The sequence below is a fragment of the Leopardus geoffroyi genome, chromosome B2 (assembly GCF_018350155.1).
Source record: "Leopardus geoffroyi isolate Oge1 chromosome B2, O.geoffroyi_Oge1_pat1.0, whole genome shotgun sequence".
Lineage (NCBI taxonomy): Eukaryota > Metazoa > Chordata > Mammalia > Carnivora > Felidae > Leopardus > Leopardus geoffroyi.
Window position 1 is genome coordinate 90,582,439 of NC_059332.1, and position 25,238 is coordinate 90,607,676.

At 38.0% G+C, this 25,238-nt stretch overlaps 1 protein-coding gene and 1 non-coding gene across 5 annotated transcripts in view; both read right to left on the reverse strand.

Moving 5' to 3' along the window:
• SIM1 (SIM bHLH transcription factor 1) overlaps positions 1-25,238 on the reverse strand; it is a 70,373-nt gene that overhangs the window by 14,346 nt on the left and 30,789 nt on the right. For all 4 annotated transcript variants that reach the window (XM_045499140.1, XM_045499137.1, XM_045499138.1 and 1 more), the window contains one exon: positions 15,876-16,044. In XM_045499140.1, the coding sequence (XP_045355096.1) occupies positions 15,876-16,044 (169 nt within the window). The remainder of the gene's footprint in view (positions 1-15,875; positions 16,045-25,238) is intronic.
• On the reverse strand, positions 18,571-18,674 carry LOC123610002. The gene has a single exon (XR_006718042.1). It is a non-coding gene; the product is annotated as a U6 spliceosomal RNA (small nuclear RNA).

Consider the following 25,238-nt stretch of genomic DNA (forward strand, 5'->3'; position numbering starts at 1 on the left):
TCACACCACTGTCTTGTTTAAAACCATTTTTTATGTCTTTCTGTCTATGCATCAATTAACACAGCAATACCACCTATATAAAGAAAAAACTATAGAAGATACAAGGAGAAATAGGAGACTAAGAAACCACTCTCAGTATAGGACAAGTAGATTTATAAAAAAAATTTTTTAATGTTTATTTATTTTTGAGACAGAGACAGATGGAGTGCAAGCAGGGGAGGGAGAGAGAGAGAGAGTGACATAGAACCTGAACAGGCTCCAGGCTCTGAGCTGTCAGCACAGAGCCTGACGCAGGGCTCAAACTCACGAACTATGAGATCGTGACCTGAGCCAAAGTCGGACGCTCAACCGACTGAGCCACCCAGGCGTCCCTAGATTTTTTCTTAAAGACCACAGAAGACTTAAAAGGAATAATTAGTTAACTTTTAGGGCTATCTATTGAAACTTACACACTGATAATAAAGAATAAACCTTGGTGTACATGACTAATCGTCAAAATTGATCAAATAGTAGTTCACAAAGAGAGTCTCGGTTAATTTCACAAAGTATAAATATTACAGATAACACTGAAAACGATGAATAAAAAATAAATTTTTTATAAAGCTCTTTCACCTAAAAAAAATTACTCAGTAACTCTTGGGGGAAATAGGCAAATACAAAAATAAATTACAGAATTTCTGGGAAAAAGATAATGAAGATATTATATATCATATATATTCATATATATGGTATATATCATATATATTATGTATAATAATATATATGATGTATTTATATATATTATTATATATCATTATATATATTATTATATATCATATATTCATATATATTATATATCTTCATTTATGGGATACGCAGCTTTAGACACCTAAATTCATAAAAATGAGAGAATCAAAACAAATTCAATTTCTCAATTCAAAAGCTAGAAAGAGAAAAAAAAGCACAATGAAAAATGATCAAAAGCTATGAATGGACTACTCATGAAAAATATAAAAATAACTCTTAGACATATGAAAAGATAGTTAACTTCTTAATAAAATAAATGCAAATTAAAACAGCACTGAAGGGGCACCTGGGTGGCTCAGTGAAACTCTTGGTTTCACCTCAGGTCGTGATCTCACAGTTTGTGGGACTGAGCCTGAGGTGAGGGTCACTGCTGTCATGCTGTCAGTGCAGAACCTGCTTGGGATTTTCTCTTTCCCTCTCTCTCTGCCCATCTGTTTCTCTCTCTCTCTCTCTCTCTCTCTCTCTCTCATAAACAAACAAACATTTAAAAAAACAGCACTGAAATACCACTTCTCAGCCATCAGATTAGCAAAACTTCAGAAGCTTGACCATACGTTGCCTGGTAGAGTGTGGGGATGCAGGTATTCCACATATTGCTGGTAAGAATGGCAACTGATACAACCTCTAAGGAGGGGAATTTGGCAATTCTAACAAAAACTGCAATTTCCTACTTCTAAAGAATCACTATACCAAGTAATACACGTTGAAGTGTTAAGGTTTAAGTAAACAGGCATCACATATGGAACCTACTATGAAAGGATTCAGAGAAAACAAATGAGGGAAGATAGAGAAGAAAAGAGAGAATGAAAATAATAAAGCAAAAAAGCAAAATGTTAAGTACTGGTGAGCCTAGGTTTAGTATACAGAAATAATTCCTAGTCTTGCAACTTTTCCTTATGTATGAAATAATTTCAAAATAAATATTTTAAGGGGCGCCTGGGTGGCGCAGTCGGTTGGGCGTCCGACTTCAGCCAGGTCACGATCTCGCGGTCCGTGAGTTCGAGCCCCGCGTCGGGCTCTGGGCTGATGGCTCAGAGCCTGGAGCCTGTTTCCGGTTCTGTGTCTCCCTCTCTCTCTGCCCCTCCCCCGTTCATGCTCTGTCTCTCTCTGTCCCAAAAATAAATAAAAACGTTGAAAAAAAAATTATTAAAAAAAAATAAATATTTTAAAATAAAAAAAAGCCCTATATAGCACATTGATGCCTCATTATAAAATAGACACAAAACCATTAAATGAAATTTTTTTCTGAAGAAAAGGAAACTTGACCCACAAAGCTGTAACTTAATTTTATAAACATCTTTGTTGTTATTGCTGACTATTAATATTTTATGCATTAAAATGTAATTTAAAATTATCAACTATGGAGTGCAGTAGAAACAACATTGGACTCAGACATGGAAGGACCCTGATCTGCTATCATGTGACTATGTAGCAGTATACCTATGCACTACTGTGTGGCTTGTAGAAAAGATCACTTTCCTTGGGTCTGATTGTCCCATCTGCAGAATAGCACAGACTATCTACATTATGGGATTGCAACAAGGATCAAATAATATATATCAAAGCACTGTTAAAATGCAAACATGCTATATATGTATCATGTAAATGTCTTTAATTAATAACTTTCATTTGGGTAAACAGGAATGTGTATCACATCACCATCTTATAAAAACGATTTTTCCCCCGAGACTGCATTATCTACAGGTCGTATCTTTCAGTACCACCCTACAGTTATGTAAGAGATAAAATATATATGTTAAAGGATAAAGAAATCAACCTCCCAAATGCAAAAAGAAATCAGGCCACTGGCCAATCACCTAAACACTAGGGCCTTTTCTTCCAAATACTCTGATTTTCAAAGCTGAAGTACATTTTGGTACCACTGGTTTGTTTGTTTGTTTGTTTGTTTAAGTTTATTTATTTATGAGAGAGAGAGTACAAGTGGGGGCGGGGAGGGGCAATGAGAGGGAAGGAGAGAGAATCTCAAGCAGGCTCCGTGCTGTCAGCGCAGAGTTCAATGCAGGGCTCGATCCCACGAAGTGTGAGATCATGACCTGAGCTGAAAGCAAGAGTCAGACATTTAACCAATTGAGCCACCCACCTGCCCCACAACTGGTTATTTTTTTTTTTTCTTTTCAGTTTACTTATTTGAGAGGGACAGAGCACAAGTGGGGGCAGGGCAGGGAGGGAGGGAGAGAGAGAATCCTAGCAGTCTCTGCACTGTCAGCACAGAGCCCAGTGTGGGGCAGGATCTCACAAAGATCGTGACCTCAGCCAAAACCAACAGTCGGAGGCTCAACTGCTCAACCGACTGGCCCACCCAGGCGCCCCAGTACCACTGGTTCTTATCGCTCAAGCTTTGATTAAAAGCCCAAAGTTGTGCTTTAAGGGTGGAGAGATAATGGGATCATGATGGATGGGAATACATGCAAGTCCTGTAGATGATTCTTCCAGCGATTGTTGGTACCTACACTATCTTCAAGTAAAACAAAATAATGTTTTAGGAGCTATAGAATATCTGCTATTCTTCCTTTGAAAAAGTAACGGCACTTTTTCCTATATTTAATGCTAAGAAGGTGACTGATTTAATTCCCTATTAAATCAGTCAAATGAAGAAAGTTTACTGAAAATTAATTTTTGGTTAATTTTACTGAAATCTCTGTTTCTCTTTTTAAAGAAAATCTGTCATCATTCTGAATACTCTGCACCTTAATTTATCCCTATTTCTTATTTAAAATTTAATTTTCAAAACAGGCATTGATGTTGGCAAACTTAAAAATGAGTCAAATGAAAGATGCCCTTGTTCTCATGAAACATGAAGCCAAATGCCACCCACCAAAGGTGGGCTAAAGCTGGCAGGCAAAGAGCTGGGACAACTGCCAGAAATGGATGTCAAAGGACAGCCATATCCCCCAGCTCCCCTTTGGGATTCAGCTCATGAAAGAATCATCCCTTCCAGAAGAGACTGATACCTCATCTGGTTAAAGGTCTAAGCCATCAGCTGGGACTTAATGTGCATCCAATGGGAACTTCTTGCAATAATTCATCCTGTGATCCATTCTATATTTATTGAGTGCCTACTATTCGCAAAGCAGTATGCATGATGATATGAGAAATACAGCCCCACCCTTATACTAGTGAATAGAACATACATAGTGCACAGAACACAACTTTAATACAAGTTAGACAATGACCCAGCCCTGAATGAAAAGAAAAATGATATAGCTTAAGAGTTCAGAGAGCCATTATGCTCTATTAATACTGTAGTTGCTCAGGAAGGGGAAATGAACTGTGACTGATTAAGAGGCAATTGACTATGTGATTGGCATTTGCTAACTAATACCCATAACAATGATAGCTACTATTACTAAATACTTGCTATGTGCCAGTCACTATGCTGAGATCCCACAGACACTATCTTATTAAATGCTAACATCTTAAAAGTAGTGTTAATCCAGGGGCGCCTGGGTGGTTCAGTCAGTTAAGCGTCCAACTCTTGATTTCAGCTCAGGTCATGATCTCACAGTTCATGAATTTGAGTCCTGAATTGGCTTCTGTCAATGCCTGCTTGGGTTTCTCGCTCTCCTTCTCTCTCTGCCCCTACCTCATTCCCTCTGTCTGTCTCTTCTCTCTCTTCTCTCTCAAATAAATAAACTTTAAAAAAGTAGTATTAATCCATTTACAGATGCAGCAAATGAAGCTAAAAGAAAAATTTGCCCAAGGTCACACGACTATGAAGTTTAAGAGGAGAGATGCAATTCCAGAGCCCTTGCTCCTTCCAGTTCCCCAGACTCATCTAGACGTGTGTATTTAGCTACCAAGACAACAGTGTCCTACCCTCTAAGCAGTAATGGATGTCCAGGTCCTCAAGCATGTTTTCACAAAGGAGGCTGTCTTCAAACTCTACAGTAAACTGTCTCCACACACCCTTGGGTGATGTCTTCTGATCACAGAGACATTCTTCCACCACAATCACACCAACAGATAGTCTCCCTTTAATGTCATGAGATTCATTCCTGCCTCAACAGGATGTTCCAGACAGGTGCTCTGCATTCATCTGGATGTGGCAGCAATGACCCAACTCAGGAAAGATACCAGATGTTCCAATAATAGATGTTACAGTTATCTATTTTTATTCTGGCAGGTCATTGAGGTTTTTATCATTTTTAGCTGTAAAATATAGAGAGAGACCCTCTTATGGTAAAGTCCTGTTTTCTATGAAAAACTTTCACTCTATCAGGCATGAGCAGCTCTCCTCTTGATTTGTGTCTGAACCATGAGAAAAAAACATCACAGATGCAGACTGCATTGTACTAAGAACATATGCATGCTTTTAAATCACTTTTATCTTACTTTTTACTAATGTAACCCTGAAACATAAAATATGTTCTTTTTTTCATTCACTGTTATGGGAAGAACAGATGGTAAAAGGGTTAGATTAAAGTAATACAGCATGTCCATTAAAAGAACCCCCACTGCTGGGGATGCTTCCCTCAAACGGGAGTTGTGTTTACTATAAAGAATGACTTTGGCTTACACAAATTGGAGATTGTCAGGGGTTTTCTCAAAGATAAACACAAGGGTAAGAGAAAAACTAACATCAAAATCAAATGCATTTTAAAACTACAATTATGCAGGTTATTTTGCTAATCTGAGAAGCTGACTGAAAACACGTGCCTGTGATAATGTAACATAACAGCAGGGAAATAATAGAATCCGTTTTAACTTGAAAAATTTTACCACCCAGAAGTCATAACTAACTGCAAAGAGGACGTCAAGTAGGCATTACTTTCTACATTCCTGCATTCCTACAAGTGGTAGGTAGAAATTTCTTGTTCCACCTTTTCTAATCGATTGTCATATTAATCAACAGTAAGAATAATTTCTGTATTGACTACATATCAAGAAAGGCTAAGTATAACATAATTTGTACACAAGTAGCAAAATATTTAGCATTGGAAAAGAATCTTCATGATTTTTTCTTATGATATCCAGCTTAACTGCATATAGCTCTTAAAGAGTTAAGCTTTAAAAAACTTCCTCGAGAAAAATTAGAGAATGCATTAAAAAAATATTTATCAATGGAGTCACATCCCAGAGTCAAGAATGGTCTTACTGGAAGAACTGAGCAATAAATATTTCTATTCATACCATAAACAATTAGAAAGCAAGAACTGACTCAAAATGCAATTTTAGCAATTTTAAATATTTTGGCCATTTCTTCCTTCATTTAGAAAATAATATAAATTGTCAGCTTCTCAAAATCAATGTTTTAAAAATGTGTTCACAAGATTTTCTCTCATTATTTTTATGATTTGTTCCACTTATAACTATTACTTATTGTGATATTGCTTTTAACTTCAATCCACATTTTAGTTGTTTTTAGCTCAAAGAATATTCTGGTGAGAAATATTTCGTACCTGTAAATTCCCTTATATATTTCATTAAGTAGAAACATGGGAAGTTTTTAAATGTGTCTCAAGTATGGTTTGAAACGTCATAAGCCTTCTCTTAATCCACCCCCCACAGTTATAAAAATGTTTCTGGGATCTGGCTCACTCGTTTTTCTCACAGAAAAGTAACCATAGTTGACATCTCATTAGCTGTCAGGCTGATGTGCAGCTGGAAAGGAATCAGCACCCTGGACCGGAGGCCAGGTTTCCTCCAGTGTAATTCTATAAGGAATCTCCTATAGGGTTCCATATGGAGAGAGCTGTTCCCAAACCATCAAATCCACAATCCACATCCTTTTGGAAATCCAAAGGTAAAGTCCTAAAATTTTGCAGGCATTTTCATTGCACTGAAGTTTTTTTTTAATGTTTATTTATTTTTGAAAGAGAGAGAGACAGAGACAGAGAGCAGGGGAGGGGCAGAGTGAGGAAACACAGAATGTGAAGCCGACTCCAGGCTCCGAGCTGTCAAGCACAGAGACTGATGCAGGGCTCGAACTCACAAACCCCGAGATCATGACCTGAGCTGAAGTCAGACGCTCAACCGACTGAGCCACCCAGGCACTCCTGCACTGAAGATTTTCAAGAGGTAATAAACATAGAAGAAACATTTGATTAAGCCCTTTATGTCATGGCATATATAGCTGTAAATGATCAAGAATATCCCAATTTGCAGGGGCACCTGGGTGGCTCAGTTGGTTAAGTGTCTGACTTCAACTCAGGTCATGATTTCACGGTTTGTGGGTTTGAGCCCCGCATCGGGCTCTGTGCTGACAGCTCAGAGCCTGGAGCCTGTTTCAGATTCTGTGTCTCCCTCTTTCTCTGGCCCTCCCCCACTCGCGCTCTGTCTCCCTCTGTCTCAAAAATAAATAAACATTTTAAAAATTAAAAAAAAAAAAAAGAATATCCCAACTTGCACAGACAATACAGAAATAGTTCTAGCCCACTGGGTAAATTCTGGGTTTCCAGGACCAGTAACATTAGTTTTAATGGTGATATTCCTCCATGGTGGACTTCGGACATGAGCCAGAATGACTTCCATCCCCATGCTCTCCCTCACCCTCTGATTTTTCACCTAGAGCTGGCAGATTAGATGGGCATGAATTAGATGGGTCCAGGTGGTGCCACCTGCTCCAATCCCTTACTGCAGCACTGTTGGGTCTTCTGTGGGTTTACTCGGGGTCTGGACAAAGGACTGCCTGCCCAAGATATTCTTGGCAGTGTCACAGAACTGAGCCAACAGATTGGCAGCCATATTACCTACTTTCTGTTCCCTATAATAAAAAAGTGCAAATTGATTATTAAATGAAGAATAAGAGAGTGATGTAGGAAGTATCAACTGATCGTGGGGACTGAGCCCTAGAACTAGGGCTGACTCTGTAAAGAAAGATAGGTCTCTGAGATGAGAGACATCCCAAAGGCATTCTATGTGCAGACACAATGTCAATGAAATTATTTTGTAACACACACACACACACACACACACACACACACACACAAGCAAATATCAGCTGTCACATATCTTCATTGTTGCATTGAAGATGACAGTGGGGACATGGAGACTAGAAAGTCTGCTTGAAATGTGGATGGTTCTCTGCTCCTGGAGTGAGAGCCAGAAAATGCTTATTCAAAATGTTAGTCTTGCAACACATCTAATTTACTCTCCTACATCTAATTCTTCCTCAGCACCTAAGTGTCTGATTTGTGCTGCAGGATTTTGCATCTGTGAAACTAAGGCTGTTTTCATGTGTATCTTTTTTCTCTTTACGTAGGTTATAAATTCCTTAGTAGCAGAATGTTTTCCCTCCTTGGAGTTTTTATACCTCTACAGGCAACCAACAAGGTAGCCCCACACTTTTTAATGTAATCATGCATTCATTCATTCATTCCATTAACATTTAGTGAGTAAATATGTGGAAGACACATACTAGAAGCTGGGGTGGGGGTGGAGTAGACATGAGAAGATACAATATATCTAGAAAGGCAGTAAAAGATAAATTATTCTAAAAAGAGATCCAGAGGAGAAATATAATCCAGTTAAATTTCATGAAAGAGGTAGCATTCAACCTAGGCCTTGGAAGATAGGAAGAATTTTGAAAAACAGAGGCAATGCAGGCAGAAATAAATACACAAGCACAAGCATGGAGGCAGGAAAGGACAAGGGGTCCAGCCAATAGTGAGCAGACTGATCTGGCTGCATCACAGGGTTCAGGTAATTTAGGACCCAATTACAGGTGACCTTAAGTAATAGCTAGGGCTTTGGCAGGTCTCCAAGCACTGACATGATTGGTGGTCTTTTAAGGTCAATCTGGGAAGCAGGGCAGACTGTAGAGGAAAATGTCCCAAAGTCAGGGTGGGGGTGGGAGTGGGAATTAAGATACCACTTTAATCCTCCAGAGAGAGGGAACTCCTAGGACACAGGCAACGCAAGAAGAAGGGTAAATGCATGAGAGGATAGAGAAGCACAGCTGGGAGATCAAGCATGGGTCTGGTCCTTGAGGGAGCACCTATGAGGTAAAAAAGGCTTTATTAACTGTCATCCCATAGCCCCACTGCAAACCTTGCAAACAGGGATACATCTGCACCTGCTGATAACGCCTCATGACACGTGAGGTCTCTAGGCCTAGAGGCCATTGGTTCTCTCACTGGCAGCCCCCAACACCCACCTCTAGTCCACTGCTGGAAAAGCAGGTCAGATTCCAGTGCACACCACATGCCATTTTATACTACACCGGGTTTTAAATACCTTTTTACATTTTTATCTCCCCCAATGAATCTGTAAGCCCTCTGGGGCAAGGACTGTATCCCCAGAACTTGATACGTCTCATCACTGCCCTATTGTTTTCTGTACCTACTCTGTTACCATCATGGGCTCATCCATCCATTAATCCTGGACACCACTGTGCTCTTGTCTCAACCACGTGCCAAGGGAATAAAAAGGCAGAAGCTGTGGCCGTAGGGTCCCACAGCTGACAATTCTTCTCTAAAATGTTGCCCTGCCTCCCCAGCAAGACCATGCACATGTTCCTTAAGGACCCACCTTTAGCATTTTAGTGTACATAATAGTTATTTAACTAAATGTAAGAGTTAGTAAAAACCAAAGAACAAATCTGTAACACAGAGGTCTCACCTTCCTGAGCAGAATTTTTTCTAAAATAATACTCAGAGTTTCATTTATGAAGAGGGTCTAAAAATACCAAAAAGGTCCACTCTAATACTCTCCTGATATTGCTATAAGAGAGGGAGACTAATCTCAAGTTTATACATGGCCAGAAAATGTGAATGAGAATTTCTAGGAAGATAACCTCATTTATTTGAAAGATGCATTGAAAGCTTTTTGCTGTTCATGGTCAAGGATAACATGTTTTCATGCTACCTATAAAACATGAAATGAAGGGATGTCTATCCTGGTAGTCATAAAAGTACTATATTTGAGAAACCTTTGGTCCTTCTTCTCTCTGGAACTGAAAAAAAGTCAGGTTCTTGGCATAACAGTCACTGGTGCATTTTTGAAGCAAGAAAGAACCTTTGCAGAAAGAGAGTTTTTACCTTTACCAAAAGGAAGCCAGGTTGCTGGCAGTGAAAATTAAGAGGATTCTGTGGGATTATTTAAGGTAACAGATGTGGAGTAAAACCTGCAAGTGTTACAGTGTACCTGTAGCAAGCCATTAAATACTTTCAGCTTTCAGAAGCACACGTAGTCTTACGCATGCCCTGTTATTACAGAATTATATAGTGTATTGGTTATTACTGACTAGGGAAAAAGCAAGAGGAGGGCAGGATGATGCAATAAAACAAGAGGGCACACACTGTCTATAATAAACATAACAACTATAAACATGCCATAATGAGAAGTTTAAAAGGAAACTGGAATCAGGAGGTTGAATGGGGGGGGGGCGGTATAGGGACAAAGGAGGCAATTTATTCATGATTGACATGATTAAACCATGGCAAGGGAACGTCCAACTACATTAGAGTAGCCATGACTTGTTCCATAAAAACAGGTGAAAAATATTGTAGCAATCGCTAACAGATAAGGTCTGAAAAATAAATTCCATAAACTCTACATTTCTAATTCAACAGAACCATAAAAACAAGTTGTTATTTTCATGAATATAAACCCAATACCAATAAAATACAACTGTCACAATGTATCCCCAGGACTTAACAGAGTTGTCGCTATACAGAAGCACAGTAGCTCTGTGCAGAATCTTTGGAAATTAACTATAATATTGCCTACAACAATTTTTCCAAAACCATTCAAAACAATTCTGTTTTGACCTTTCTTGTCCTGAGTAATACATAGAGGTACAAAGGTGATTGAGTCATTCATTAAGTGACTATAATATAATCAGGTCTAAAATCATTCCCAAGAGCATCTCATACCGGGAGGGTACTGAAGGTTCATCTATTACTGCAAACTGGGTGGTGACAGTGAATCACAATTTATGCATGTCTCACATGTTAAAAGAAGGTGCCTGCATAATTCCAAAAAGCAGTGTTACTGATTGACGTTCATCAGACATCTTTGAGAAATTTCTAGATATGCCTAATACATAAGAGAGCAAAGAGCCTAATAGAGAACATTGATAGAATCATTAAATCACCATTTACATAACTAATAAGAGGAGCAAGACGTTACCCTGTGAGCTCAGCTTTCCTCTAGAAACTGCCTCTTGAAAATTCTAATGAGAATCTGCATGCTAAAAATATATGAACATGGAAATAACATTTTATTTTTGAGAAAAGGGGAAGAAGTATTTAAAATTAAACACAGAAGCTTGATCATTTAGGAACTGAAAATGCATTTATTACGGCTCTGTTAACCCATGAAGGAAAATTCAGTATAAGTGTGTCACTAACTACAAGAAATAAGCTTTAAAACACAATTTCAAGATAAATCTTTAATGATCAAAATATCTCTACAAGGAGCAGAGGTACAAGCAGCCAAGGATACAAAGAATTTCATCCATTCTTCCTCTATAATGCCTTTTACCTCCGTAGAGAACTTTAGTTCAGACCTTCACAGATGTGCGTCAGGATTATTTAAATGAGGAGTGTGCCTTGTTTCAGCCACCTTAATGCTCTCATTTCCTGTTCAAAAACCTTTACTTACCAAACTCAACACCCCAAAAAACAAATAATCCAGTGAAGAAATGGGCAGAAGACATGAATAGATACTTTTCCAAAGAAGACATCCAGATGGCCAACAGACACATGAAAAGAGCCTTAACATCACTCATCATCAAGGAAATATAAATCAAAACCACACTGAGATACCACCCCATTCCAGTCAGAGTGGCTAAAATGAACAACTCAGGAAACAACAGGTGCTGGCGAGGATGTGGAAAAATGGGAACCCTCTTGTACTGTTGGTGGGAATGCAAACTGGTGCAGCACTCTCGAAAACAGTGCGGAGGTTCCTCAAAAATTTAAAAATAGAACTACCCTACGACCCAGTAATAGCACTTCTAGGAATCTATCCAAAAGATAAAGGAGTGCTGATACATAGGGGCAAATGTACCCCAATTTTTATAGCAGTGCTTTCAACAAGAGCCAAATTATGGAAAGAACCTAAATGTCCATCAACTGATGAATGGATAAAGAAGATGTGGTTTATATGTACAATGGAATACTACTTAGCAATGAGAAATAATGAAATAATGCCATTTGCGGCATTGTGGATGGAACTGGAAGGTATTGCACTGAGTGAAATAAGTCAGTCAGAGAAAGACAGATACTGTATGTTTTCACCCATATGTGGATCTTGAGAAACTCAACAGAAGACCATGTGCGATGGGAAGGGGGGGGGAATAGTTACAGAGAGGGAGGGAGGCAAACCATAAGAGACTTAAATACAGAGAACAAACTGAGGGTTGATGGGGGCATGGGGGAGAGGGGAAAATGGGTGATGGGCATTGAGGAGGGCACCTATTGGGATGAGCACTGGGTGTTGTATGGAAACGACGAACCACAGGAATCTACCCCAAAAACCAAGCGCACACTTTACACTCTGTGTGTTAGCCAATTTGACAATAAATTATATTAAAAATTTTTTATTTCTGTCACTTAAAAAAATAAAGTGTGTATAAATTGGTTAAAGTCAAAAAAATCTTTACTGGTTCTCCCCAAAACAAATTAAATTCCTTGGTTTGGCAGATATTTGGCACCAATCAGTGCTTCCAAACATATCACCCTGCGTTCTCATCCACAGGGACAAATTCTTCCCCACTTCACCTCCAGTCCCAATCACAACACCTTTCTGTATTTCTTCATAATGTTGGTCTTTCTGAAGTGTCCTCTCCTTTCCCTTATGCCTGTCTACCTGAATCCTACTCTCAAAGCCAGGTCAGGCACAATGCATTCCCCCATCATCCAGGCTATAGTCCACACAGCTGACATCATTCATAAAGCCCTTTGTGTACACCATCTCTTTCTTACACCCTACTTATTCTCATGTGTTATTTCTGCTGTACTGCAAAACATAACGACATTTCTTACACCACTTCTTTATATTCTAGCACCTTTCACCCACCTGCTACCCTCGTTCACCACAATGGCCAGCATAGCATCCTTCAGTGCTCAGCTAACATCTACTGAGCCAAAGACACATATTAGCAATGATGCATGAAAATTAAAAGCTAAGTATCCCTTTATTATATAAGAATAATTTGAAACAAATGAGACTTTTGAGTAGCTAATCTTTTTTCTTTAACATTCCTGAGGATTTGGAATCCAAGATGATACCACCAAGTTGCTTTCTTCCAGCAGAAACAGTGATGAGTTTGCCCTGGATTTCATGCTTTGCTGATGTGCCCCCGGGAGACCCTCTGCTTATCCCCATGACAATTCACTGCAAACGTCTGTTCCTTCATCTGTCTATAGAAGTGGCTCCTAGAGCATAAACTGTGAGTTCCATTTCTGATCTCTACATATTAGTAGCCCATACAGTAGGAACTCAGTCAGTGATTGACCTAGCACCATGACTATCTAAAGTAAACACAATTAAAGAATAACCTTTACTAGGCACATAAATGGTAAGTAAACTTAATTCATGACTGTGATTTCAAATGAGACATATGGCCAAAATTACAAGGACTACATATATGTAAGTATTAACCACAAAAATGAACACACAACATAAAGAGAAATCCTATACAGACATAATGTGTGTGCATTTGCATGATTTTTATACATCACAGAATACTTCTAGAAGAAAGTGCATTTTTAGAGAGGGAAACTGAGGCAAGAGAAGTGTTTTTTTCTATTTTCAACTCTCCTGTATTACTTTTAAACTAGGGAACATGTATAACTTTCTCATTTTGAGAGAGAGAGAGAGAGAGAGAGAGAGAGAGAGCAGGAGAAGGGCAGAGAGAGGGGGAGAAAGAATCTTAAGCAGGCTCCATGCCCAACGTCAAGCCTGATGCAGAGTCCAATGTGGGGCTCGATCTCATGACTGTGAGATTATGACCTAAGCTAAATTCGAGAGTCACTTGACTGAATCACCCAGGCACTTTCAAATTAATTCCTCCCTGACCACACATGCAAAGAGAAGTCTATTGACAGTTACAAGATTTAAAAAAAAAAAAAAATGAGTAGTCTACCATTAGAGTAAACTAATAGACATTTTAGACGTTAGAGCTGTGCATGCAAGAAAACTGAATTCAGGGGCACCTGGGTGGCTCAGCTGGTTAAGTGTCTGACTTCAGCTTAGGTCATGATCTCACAGTTCATGAGTTTGAGCCCCACATCAGACTCTGGGCTGACAGCTCAGAGCCTGGAGCCTGCTTTGGATTCTCTGTCTCCCTCTCTCTCCACCCCTCCCTTGCTCATGCTCTCTCTCTCTTTCTCTCTCAAAAATAAAGTAAACATTAAAAAAATTAAAAAAAGGAAAACAGAATTCATGAGTTTTTGGAAGTACAATGGGGGGACTTTGTTTTTGCACCTTAATTACTGTGTAAAAATGGATAAATTCCTTCTTAACTTAGCATTTCCTAATTTAAATTTCTCTTTCCTCTGTGTGTTCAGCACTCCTGTATATTTAAGGATGGAATTACCCAAAGTCATAATCCATTCTTCCAAGTAGTAAAAAGAGACAGTGAAAATTTTTTCCCCAAGGTACAAGATTGTAATAAGAAAACCTTCTGAGATGTTTGACAAAAAGAAGCAACTCCTCCTCCACAGTGACTTTAACTAAAACGTACTTTTTACATAAAGTGCTCAGTCCTCATAACAGAGGGTGCACACTGAAAACTGTCTGGGCATCACATACCTACTTTCTCCCTTTTGTCAGAGTGAAGAGATCTGGCTTCTGTGAGAGATTTTAAACTGTGTGACATAAGTCTCTTGGGGCTCATGATCTTCTCATCTTTATATACCAAGCTGCTAAAATAATCTAGCAAATAGTAGCTTCTTAGTGAGCATTAGTTCAATGAATGACATTTTCTCAAATAGTATATGTATTTGTAGAAATCAACAGAATAATAGAGCTCTGATAAGTAAGGAAATAACAGTTTCTGTAACCACTAGTCATTTTTTTGCTTAAAAAATACATTTAAAACATAAATGATAAAGACCACTTTGACAAAATGACTCAAAATCCAGTTTAGCTTTATATAAGCACAGCAATTATCTCCTGAATTCTTTGTGGCACCACAAAGAAAAGGAAAGAGGTAAGTGGCGCCTGGGTGGCTCAGTTGGTTAAACGTCTGACTTCACTCAGGTCATGATCTCATGGTTCATGAGTTTGAGTGCCATGTCAGGCTCTGAACTGACAGCACAGAGCCTGGAGCCTGCTTAAGATTCTCTGTTTCCCCTCTCACTGACCCTCCCCTGCTTGTTTCTCTCTCTCTCTCTCTCTTTCTCTCTCAAAAATAAATAAACATTAAAAAAAAAAAAAAGAAAAGGACAGAGGAGGTGAGATGGTCACAGGGTCCTGGCAGTAGGGGATCCCCAGTTCTGTCCTACTTCTTTCAGGCCAGAAGAGAGTTGTGCATATATCTTGAGACTGTCTAGTTTCTATATCTCAGTGACTGATCAGAAAAATAATTTTTTCCTTCCAAGAATACAGACTCATCTTTGTACCTTGCATTGTTTCTGGAATACCTCCTCTGGGTCTTATCTGCTCATCACCTTGTACAGATGAGAGGAGAGTTTCTTTTCCTATCCTTACCCCCATCTGGTAGACTATTTCCCAAAATAGTTCTCCTGTGCTCAAATCTCATGGTGAAATGCATCCTTGATCCTTTGCCTCCACCTCTTAATTTCCTTCTACTTCAGTCCCTGTCCTAAAAATCGATTTGACTATGTCAAGCTCTAGTTTTCCATATTTTGCTTGAGGGGGAATTTTTAGGATAAATCTCCTTGAAGTAACAGTTATGGTTCCGACTACAACTGAGTCTCTCATGATCTTCATATAAAACCAGTTAATCACAAGATCATTTCAAATTTTTACTAGCATACCTATTTTAAAGGAAAAAGAGAAGGAAGAAGATAGTTTTAGAAAAGTTTTCCAGATATATAAAGTTTTAAATTTATTACAACCAGATAATTAATTCCAAACCATTTTAATACTTCCCCAACTTCAAGACCAAACCAAGTTCCAAAAAAAAGAAAGTTGCAAAATGGTAGTGCACCGACCTGAGGATATGGGGAAGTCCTGGATTTTGACTTTGAGCTGGAGAGCCTGGACTTGACCCCCTTCCTGTTGTCAGTCACGGTAGGAGTGGAGCTGCTGGTGTAGGAGAAGGCTGGTTTAGAGGCTGAGATCTGATCCAGGGAGAGCTGCAAACCTTTGTATTCCGTGTCCCTGCAGGGTGAGAGGACACAGCCCTTAATCTGCCACCACAGGAAATGGATACATGTGTTCTCTCACCAGGAATGGCAGTAATCCATATTTGAAAAGGGAAGCAAGCAAAAGTTAGCCATATAACTGGCTGCCACAAACACCTTGATTATTTTAGAAATGCCTAACATTTAACTAACGGGTAGGGATGTAGCTGCCCCATGTACCACAGCCAAGTGATACAATATGCTCATGAAATTGTCTTGATTTTAAAATACATTTTGGATTATTTTTATAAGTAGAAAATAAATCTGTAATTCAACTTCTCTGAGCTTTTGTGTCCTCATCGGTGAGGTACAGATTATAAACTCTACTCTCAACATTTTCTGTGTAGGGTGAACTCAGCAGATAACTGAGTTGTCTGGTAAACTGATCCTATCTGATTACTGGCAAGAAGAACATCAGCTGTTTCAAGATCAATCATTCTGGTAAACATTCCTAATATTTTTATAGCTAGCAGACCAGTGAGACCAGGCTTGTAAGTAGTTAAAAATCTCTTTTAAGCACCAGTTTTTTCCACTCCATCTTCAATATATATCTACGAAGCTCTTAATATATGCCAGGTTTTGTGTTATGTGGAAATGAAAGATAAATAAGATGCCTAGAGTCCCTGCCCTTCTGCAGATTACAAGCTATTTGGAAGAAGAAACAGTAAACAAATATTAAACATAATAACTGAAGGCTGTGATATGAAGGGGATAAAGAGTATATCTTAGAGAGTTCATTATAAAGGTATTGCTTGAGGTATTTAGGGGCTGAAGATGACAGCTTGGCCCTGCCCAGCTACCATCTCAGCCTGCTTCCAGGCAGCAGAGAATGCTGTCTGACTCCTCCATTTTCATAAGAGGATATCAACCCTTCCCACTGGCAGCCAAAAAGAAAAATGTTTCATAGTCTTCTTTATGAGGACTCGTGGGAGAATTTTCTCTCAGGTTCCAGAACTAGCTGGGCTGCTCCTGGGTAATTGATTTCTTTTTATCTCACAAACACCGTGAATCATCTAACTCACCATGTTTCCCTCTTTCTACTGGAAGTCAAAAAGCTCTGAGTCCCAAATCCGATTTGTAACCACCTCTAACAACTCTACCAGTCCTCGTGGCAGGTGTTCTGTGCAGCAAACACCACTGGCTTCCTTTATTTTTCTTATTTTATTTTTCCTTGTCTCTAATGGGTTCACCTTTTTAAAAAATTTACATGAATTTTTAATACCCTTTGGATTAAGATATGTATATTAAATGTAATAAACTAATAAAGTTAGATATGTTAAAGTGATTGGTAGATTTCCGTAGATCAGCAACCATTCATTTATCTTCTCTTCCTTTTCCCTGTTTGTTCTTCTACAAAGAGATCAGGCAAAGGCAAAAGGATAATTCAGGCAAGGAGTCCCTCAAGTGACAGGGGATAGAAATCAGCTAAAACAGGTTCAATAATATCATGGCCACAAACTACAGTGTAGTGGTATATGTCAGCAAATTACGATGACTTCATATCAAATAGTCCATCAACTCAGTGCAAGTAAAAAAAAAAAAAACAACATTATCCTGCATAAGCAGCAAAAATTTAGAAGATGGGCATGCAATTTGCCTTCCAAGCTTGGGAAGTTGAATCATACTGATGGTCTACTTTCCTACTCTAATCACCCCCTAAGGAAAACACACAACACAGATTCTGGGCACTGCTTGGACAGAAATTCAATGCTCTCCAACATGTGGCTCCCACTTATTTTTCTGACAGTATCTGAAAATTTTCCTTCAATGGCCCTTCACTTCACTCAAAATAGTTCTCCCCAAACTGACCTTATACTTTCCTCCCCTGCTCTTTCAACACATACCTATAGAACTCCTCTTAAAAAGAACTATCTTTAATCCTACTCGCCTCTAACCTCATTCATTCCTTCAATACTGAGTGTCTCTGTGGAGGCCCTGGGGAGACATCAATGAACAGAAGGATAAGTTGCTGTGCTCATGAAGAAGACACCAGGGCCACTTCCTGAGGGAAACAGAGAAGGGACCAGAAACTCTTTTTTTTTTCTTCTTCCAATCTTATTTTTCAAGTGACAGTGTCTAGTCTTTCCTAGGGGTTCTAAGTTCCTGGAGGGCAAGAGTCAAGAGAGATTCTGTTATATTCCAATGGCGATTTGCACAATATTTCACACATTTGGAAGAGGAAGAAGACAAAGACACAAATCAGAAAGGACTGTTTTCCTCAATGACTGCTAATAACCAGCAGCCTAGAAGTATTTCTCTGATGGAAAAGACCCCTTTAGGCCGTGAGTCCCCTGACCCACCTGCCCTGAGATCATGTGTATGTGACAGTGAGCAAGGTGGGCTCTGACAGCCTCCATCCTTGGGTATCTCCTGTGTCAAATGGGCACTGGGTAGCAGAATATCCATTCGGTCCTGCCCAACAGGACTTACTTAGACTTACTTTAGACAAAAACATTGCACTCCTGAAAATATGGCCAAATAATTTTTAAAACTCACTCTTTTTTTAAATATGGAATGCTTCACGAATTTGTGTGTCATCCTTGCACAGGGAACATGCTGATCTCTGTATCCTTCCTATTTTAGTATATGTGCTGCCGAAGCAAGCACTAAAACTCACTTTGAATGCAACATTTCAGCACAGGGACTTCATGTCAAGAAGCAGAGAGCAAACCAGGATTCCTCCATTTTTCTCTTGTATACCATCAGACTCCCAAAGTATGCATCTCAACTACTGAAGAAGTCTTTCCAAACTTTTTGCATAGTTCCCAATGATAGAAATACTCCAAAGAGGCTTAAATAAAGATTTAAAACCAACAAATGATTTGAATTTCTACATATTCACATGAAAATGCTAGTAAATGTAAAAAGAGTTATACTCTTGATAAAAAAATATTAATATTTTGATGCACATCTAAAAAGATCACAAAGAATCCACCAGAACTTAGCAAAAGATCATGAGGTCAGGTAGATCACAATTTGAGCCACTTACTGTGTAACAACCCATCGAGACCTCTTTTTCCTCTTTATAACTCATGTGGATGTGCTAAGGTTCAGAAAAATATTATGTGAGAAATTCATAGCACAGTACCTAGAACTTGGTAAATGTTCAATTAATACTAAGTATTATTTCTTCACCTCCACAGTTTGTGGCACTTTTTTGGCACCTGATTTCTCCAAGACAATAGTTTCACTTTGGTAGCAACTGTAATACATTTCATTACAAACATTTCCTTATGTTGTATTTCTTTCCTTTCTACCTCTAACTCATTTTAATGCACTCTGTTGCTTCTTAGTCTCTAAACTCTAATGCAGTGTGGCCAAAATACTTATTAAGATGAGCTCTTCATTGCTAAGTAAGCAAATAGAGACCTTGGAACAGTACAGACCCGATACTCTGAGAGGAGCTCAGCCTTCCTATTCCTCTAACAACTTGAAAGATGGGTTAAGATGAAAAGCACAACAAAAAAAAAAATACCCACTTAAAGACATTTCAAGTACAGTTGATGTGGTGCCAAGAGCAGCTCTGAATGGCAGATTCACTAAGAACAAAGCATTTGTTTTACTTTTAGAATTCTATTATACTATTTCATTTGTATAGATTAAAGGTCTAGATGCTGATGGGAATCACATTATGAGTTCCATTTCCCTCCTCCAAACTCAGACATGCCCTCCCTTCCCCCGAAGTGAGGCACATTCTGGTATCACACACACACCCATCCTCCAAAGTTAGGTATATGTCTAGTAAAGCTGTTTGATGTTTCCCTGTGGAGGGGGACAAAATGAAATACTTGGGTGCCCAGCACTTAGACTCTGAATGAGTACAGTGAGGAATTTGACTTAGCTGACTTTAGTAAAGGAGGGACAGGACACAGCCCTGCTCTACTTCTAAAGCTTTCCTGAAAAGTGCCACACAGACCACGTTCAGGACTCCACAGGTTACCCTCACTAGGGCAGCTCACTCTGTTCTCCCAGATACGACTGGCATATCAAAAAGAGGAACTGTGGCATATGCCCTTTGGCATATTTTTCAAAATGGCTATTGATATCAATTTACATTTGTTTGGATTTTTCCCCCCTTGAATGACTTGTACTAGAACTGCAGACATCCTCAGGTACCTCGGCTCTGAAAGCAATGTGAAATAGGTAATTTGCAATCACTAGGACTTGCAGCTTGTCAATCTCACTCGTATTTGCACAGACCAAAGTAATCCTCTTATTCCATTATGGACAGTCAGAAATCATTCAATTTGCAGAATTAACCATCTGAGTCTACTCTAAATTTTATAATAGTCATGTACATATTTGGAGTTACTCAAATTCCAATAGAATAAAAGGGGCCATTTTTGCACCATTGGCCTTCTCAGCCTTTCCTTCAGCAATATGCCATGATCACTCATGAGGTAAATGCCAACTTGCCATATGGGAAGCTCAGGGTGATGCCCTTGCAAAACAAATAAAAGGTATTTATATCACTAACAGGTGCTTTTAGCTTCAGAGAAATGCATTAATATGATTTCTATCATTTTGACTGGAAGACTGGTGTCCTCATGATGCCAACAGCAGCACAACCATACATACAACCTTCAGGTGAGTTGGAATAATTATACAGATAAACAATCAACAGTATTTTATCACTTGATGTTGAGTCAAGATTCTCTGCAAGAACTTTTCTTCTTCGACTCTGCCATATCCTATTGCACTTCTATTTTAGACAACTGAAGTTTTGCTTCTGTCATGTCAGTTTTTTAAACTGGTCATTCTGAAGTTTCTCTATTGGTTTTATGTTATGTGGCAATTCCTAAAAGATATTGCCAGATTTCCCAATTGAGCTTTAAAAAAAAAAAAAAAAAAAAAAAAAACAGCTGTAGGTGATCAAATTACCAAGGAAAACGTGGAAACAAAGACATGCAATTGATTTGGCTCCAAAGGCGCTGACTGCAATAAGCAGAGGATTGCATTAAACTGTGATCGGATTAAGTAGGAACGACTGCGTCTTATACTAAACTTTTTAATTGGATTCTAGAATCACTGTCACACGAAGTGCATGACCTTCTTTATATTCTGGCAGAGTTACCACCAGGCCACTAGGTAAACCTCTGCAGCAGAGAGACCTAGTTTATGTTTCATTTTCAGGCTCCCATGGAGCCCAGCAGAGATAGCTGATAAGGAGGATTCCATACTGTGAGAGGCTCACAAACTAAGACATCTGCTGGGAAATTAGGCTAAGGCACCCTTGGAAATATAATAGTCTCATACTAATAAGTGGATTTGTGTTTGCTCCTTGTGGTTTTCTCCATTTGCTTTGGTGATTTTAGTAGTTCCCAAAAAGTCTTTGGTTTTACATAAACACTGCCTTTGCCTAGAAATATCTTTCTCCTCTATTTTGTAGGTCTCATCCAACATGTTATGGACTGGATGGCACCAAAAGGGTAAGGGATGGCTTAGGCACAAAGTTTACCATCACATTGTGATTTCAAGAAGCAAAGACGAAGGTCTAAACAATAGGCAAACAACCAAAAACAATAGGCAAACAATAACCAAACAAAAAAAAACCCAATACAGTAAAAAACTGTAATATTTTGGTAAGATGCAGCAAAGTCAACCATCTGCACGATAGGGATTGTGAAATACCTGTCTACAAACCCATGACACATGTTGAAATATAGCTAAGTCCAGACCTGCCACAACATGCATCTGACTTTGCTTCTTTACCCACACAGGCCACAGTGATTTCCTGCTCCCTCCTCTCAGTTCCTACACTGTCCACTGTCTCTAACATTCATGTAACACACCTAAGTTCCTGTCACACAGTGTGAATGGTGTATTTGACAACAATCTCCTAAATACCTTCTCTTTTGATAGTCTCTACTTACTGTCTAGCACCATATCTTATAGAGAATAGATTCTCACTTGCAAGTGATTAACAAAATAATTCTCACTGCAATAAATTTTTATTCATCTCAAATACAAATGACCAAAAATTCAAAAAACTAGCAAACCTCTCTACATAAATAAGAAAAAAATACCTATTAAATAAGCAAGTTTATGGGAGGGATTCTTAAATTCCCAGATTATAATTAATAATGATCATTCTGATATTCTGTGAGATCCTAAATTAAAGAAACAAATCATGTTATTGTTTTAGTGTTATATTAATATGTTACTGTTTTAGTGTTATATATGTTAATAAAATGCACTTATTTTTTGTAAAGTTACAATTCAGGCATGGCATATGTGATTCTTAAACAAACTGGAATACTAAATTAATTTTATCCTCAACCATTTATTTGAAACTGTTGCAACTATATTGAAAGAGCGAGGAGGAATAGTGCTTTAAACCCCCAGAGAAAGAACTTCTACAAAGCTATAATAAATATAGTATCTCTGAAATAAAAAAATATAAAAAGGATGTAAACAATGCACAAATTGCTGAGAAACAATTTTTAAAGGTTTAGCCTCACTAGTAATAACCTATACGAATTAAGGTTTCTATCAGATTCTTTTTGTCACTTTTGTCTTTCAAATCAACAAAGATTTTATTTTAATGACAAAAAAATCTCAATGAAGACAAGTTGAAATAAATGGGCATTCTTACATACCAATGATAAGAGAGTAAACTAGTAGTGTTTATCAAGAGTCTTAAGAATGTTCATTCCTTAAATCCAGTAATTCCACTTCTAGGAATAGATCTAATGAAAATAATCAGAGATAAGTATCAAAAGTCTATACACAAGGGTACTTAGCATAATTTCTTACATTTAATTGTAAGTAAGCAAATAAAAACCAACAATAGAACCATTACTTAATTATGGTGTACCCATGTGATAAAATATTAGGTAATCATTAACTTTTTTTACTCTAGTGATGTGAAAAACACTATTGATAAAATGAAAAATTATCTCTTTAAATTAATAAGTACTGTATATGCATATACGTGTAGTGGGAGGCAAAAAATTAAAATGTCAATAGTGAATATCTGGAAAATAGATTAAACATGTTCTTTATCTTCTCTTTATACCTCTGTATATTAATTTTTTCTATAATAAACATGTATGACTTTTATAATCAGAAAAATATTTCTTGAAAAAGAAACTCTAATTGGAGCAAAATTCAGGTATTCTCACCTCCAACTGAAATGGCTCCCAGTTTCTCTGCCTTGTGTTTTCAGGGTGTCTTCTCTATGAATATTATTAAATTACAGAAGAGAGAACACCACTAAACTTCTTTTCCCATAGGTTCAACTTCTCATGAACACCATTTATAATTTTTAAATGTCCAAATGTCCATATGCTCTCTTGGTGCCTATATATTTCACTTACTTTCTAATCTATTTTCCACCCTTCCTACCTTACAGAATTATCTGTCTCTGAAGGCTTTCATGTGAACTATATGACTTTGTTTCCTTCTTTGAATAATATAACTTAAATTATTACTTACAATTGAAAAAAAAAAGAGTCTTGCCATGTAGTTTCTAACAACGGCTTAGTTTCCTGCGAGTTATAGATGACATATTTGTCACTGTTTAAATGGAGTAACCCTACTTTCGGGACTACATCTTTTGTTCTGAAAAACTTAATTTCTTATGCTCCAAAATTCATTCTATATCTATAGCTACTAAATTTTAGGTGTATTTGTAAATCCCACAGATCTAGGTGCCAAATGCTACTGATCTTATAGCTTTTTTGTTTCTTATTTTCTTGAGGTTGGTGGGGTGGGGGGTGGTTAGGGAGGTGTCGGTCTTTAAAAGTTAGATCTGAACAAATCAATGCAGAATGTGCTGCCTCTTTCACCAAAGGCATAAATTTTTAAAATGCCAGTCTCCTTTTCCACAGTCAAGACTGCTAATTCAATGCACTTCTAGAGGGGGAAAAAGAGGCAAATAGAAAATAAAATTCATACATGCTATTCTGGCCTCTCTTTTCCTTCTCACCTCCCCGCCCTCTGTGTCCATCCCCCTAATCTTCACTGTCATTTTATTAAACTGCTGTTTTTCAAATATATGTTCCCCTTAGAATTCTTTGAATACCCAAGGTAGATAAGTAATGGGGGAACCCATTATCTAACGCCTTATATTTGGTTAAGGTTCTGTTCTCACAGGAATAGCTTTCTCACTCAGTTCTTTAGACCCATACAAAACTGATTCCTAAACCCTAAAACTAGCCACTGGCAGAGAAGGTAAGAAGAACACACCTCCTATTCTCAACTGCATACAAACTCCTGGAACAGAAAAAATACCTGTCATCACAAAGAAATAATCTCCCCACAACACTGGGAAATTTGCATTCTGTACTCAAGACCAAAGTGTCCCCAAACCTCTCCCACATACAGTGGGGAGACCCCACAAGGCCACACCTCATGGCACCTTTGAGAGCTCTGCCCTTTTCTACACAACACAAAGACACTGGCATTCCTGCAGATAATAGAAAAGTAGAACCTCAGGCTTTGAACTCTCTAGGAAAAAAACACAGCAAAAATGATGGCATAGCACGATGTTTTCAAAGGCACAAATCTCCATTTGTTTAACTTAAATATTTTAAAATATGTCCTATAGCATTTATTCTTGATTAAACCTCTTCTAGATAGTTAATCATTAACGGTTTCTTTACAGTTACTGTGCAAACAGTTCATTCATACCTATGACATATCAAATCTCACAGACGTGTTCTTTAATTGGATTCATTTATTTCTAATCTCCCTAAGCCCTTACTACTGTAATGCTTGACTAAATATACATTAAACTCCATTATTTAAATGGCTAAAATAAATTTAAGATGTATTTTATGAAGAAAAATTCACAATTCAACAGACATTCTGCTATTATTATTATTATTATTATTATTATTATTATTATTATTTGTTTTGCTATTGAGGCATTATTTAAAATTGTCTGGTAGATAAGTTGTGTTTCAACAACTTTAAACATTTTAAAATAAGTTGTGATTTATCATTAGAGATTTTGGATTGCCCACCAAAATGCCAAAATTTTCATTGCCTTCATATTTGGAGTCAGAGAGCTTGTATAATACTGCACAGAATATATAGTTATCAGTAGAGTTCATTACCAAAAATACAATAGGCAACTGCCTGAATTTATGACTTGTGGCTTGAGAGGTTTCCTTGGTCCCCACAAAGATGTCTCAAGAATGGTCTACTGGTTTATGCTTAAAATCT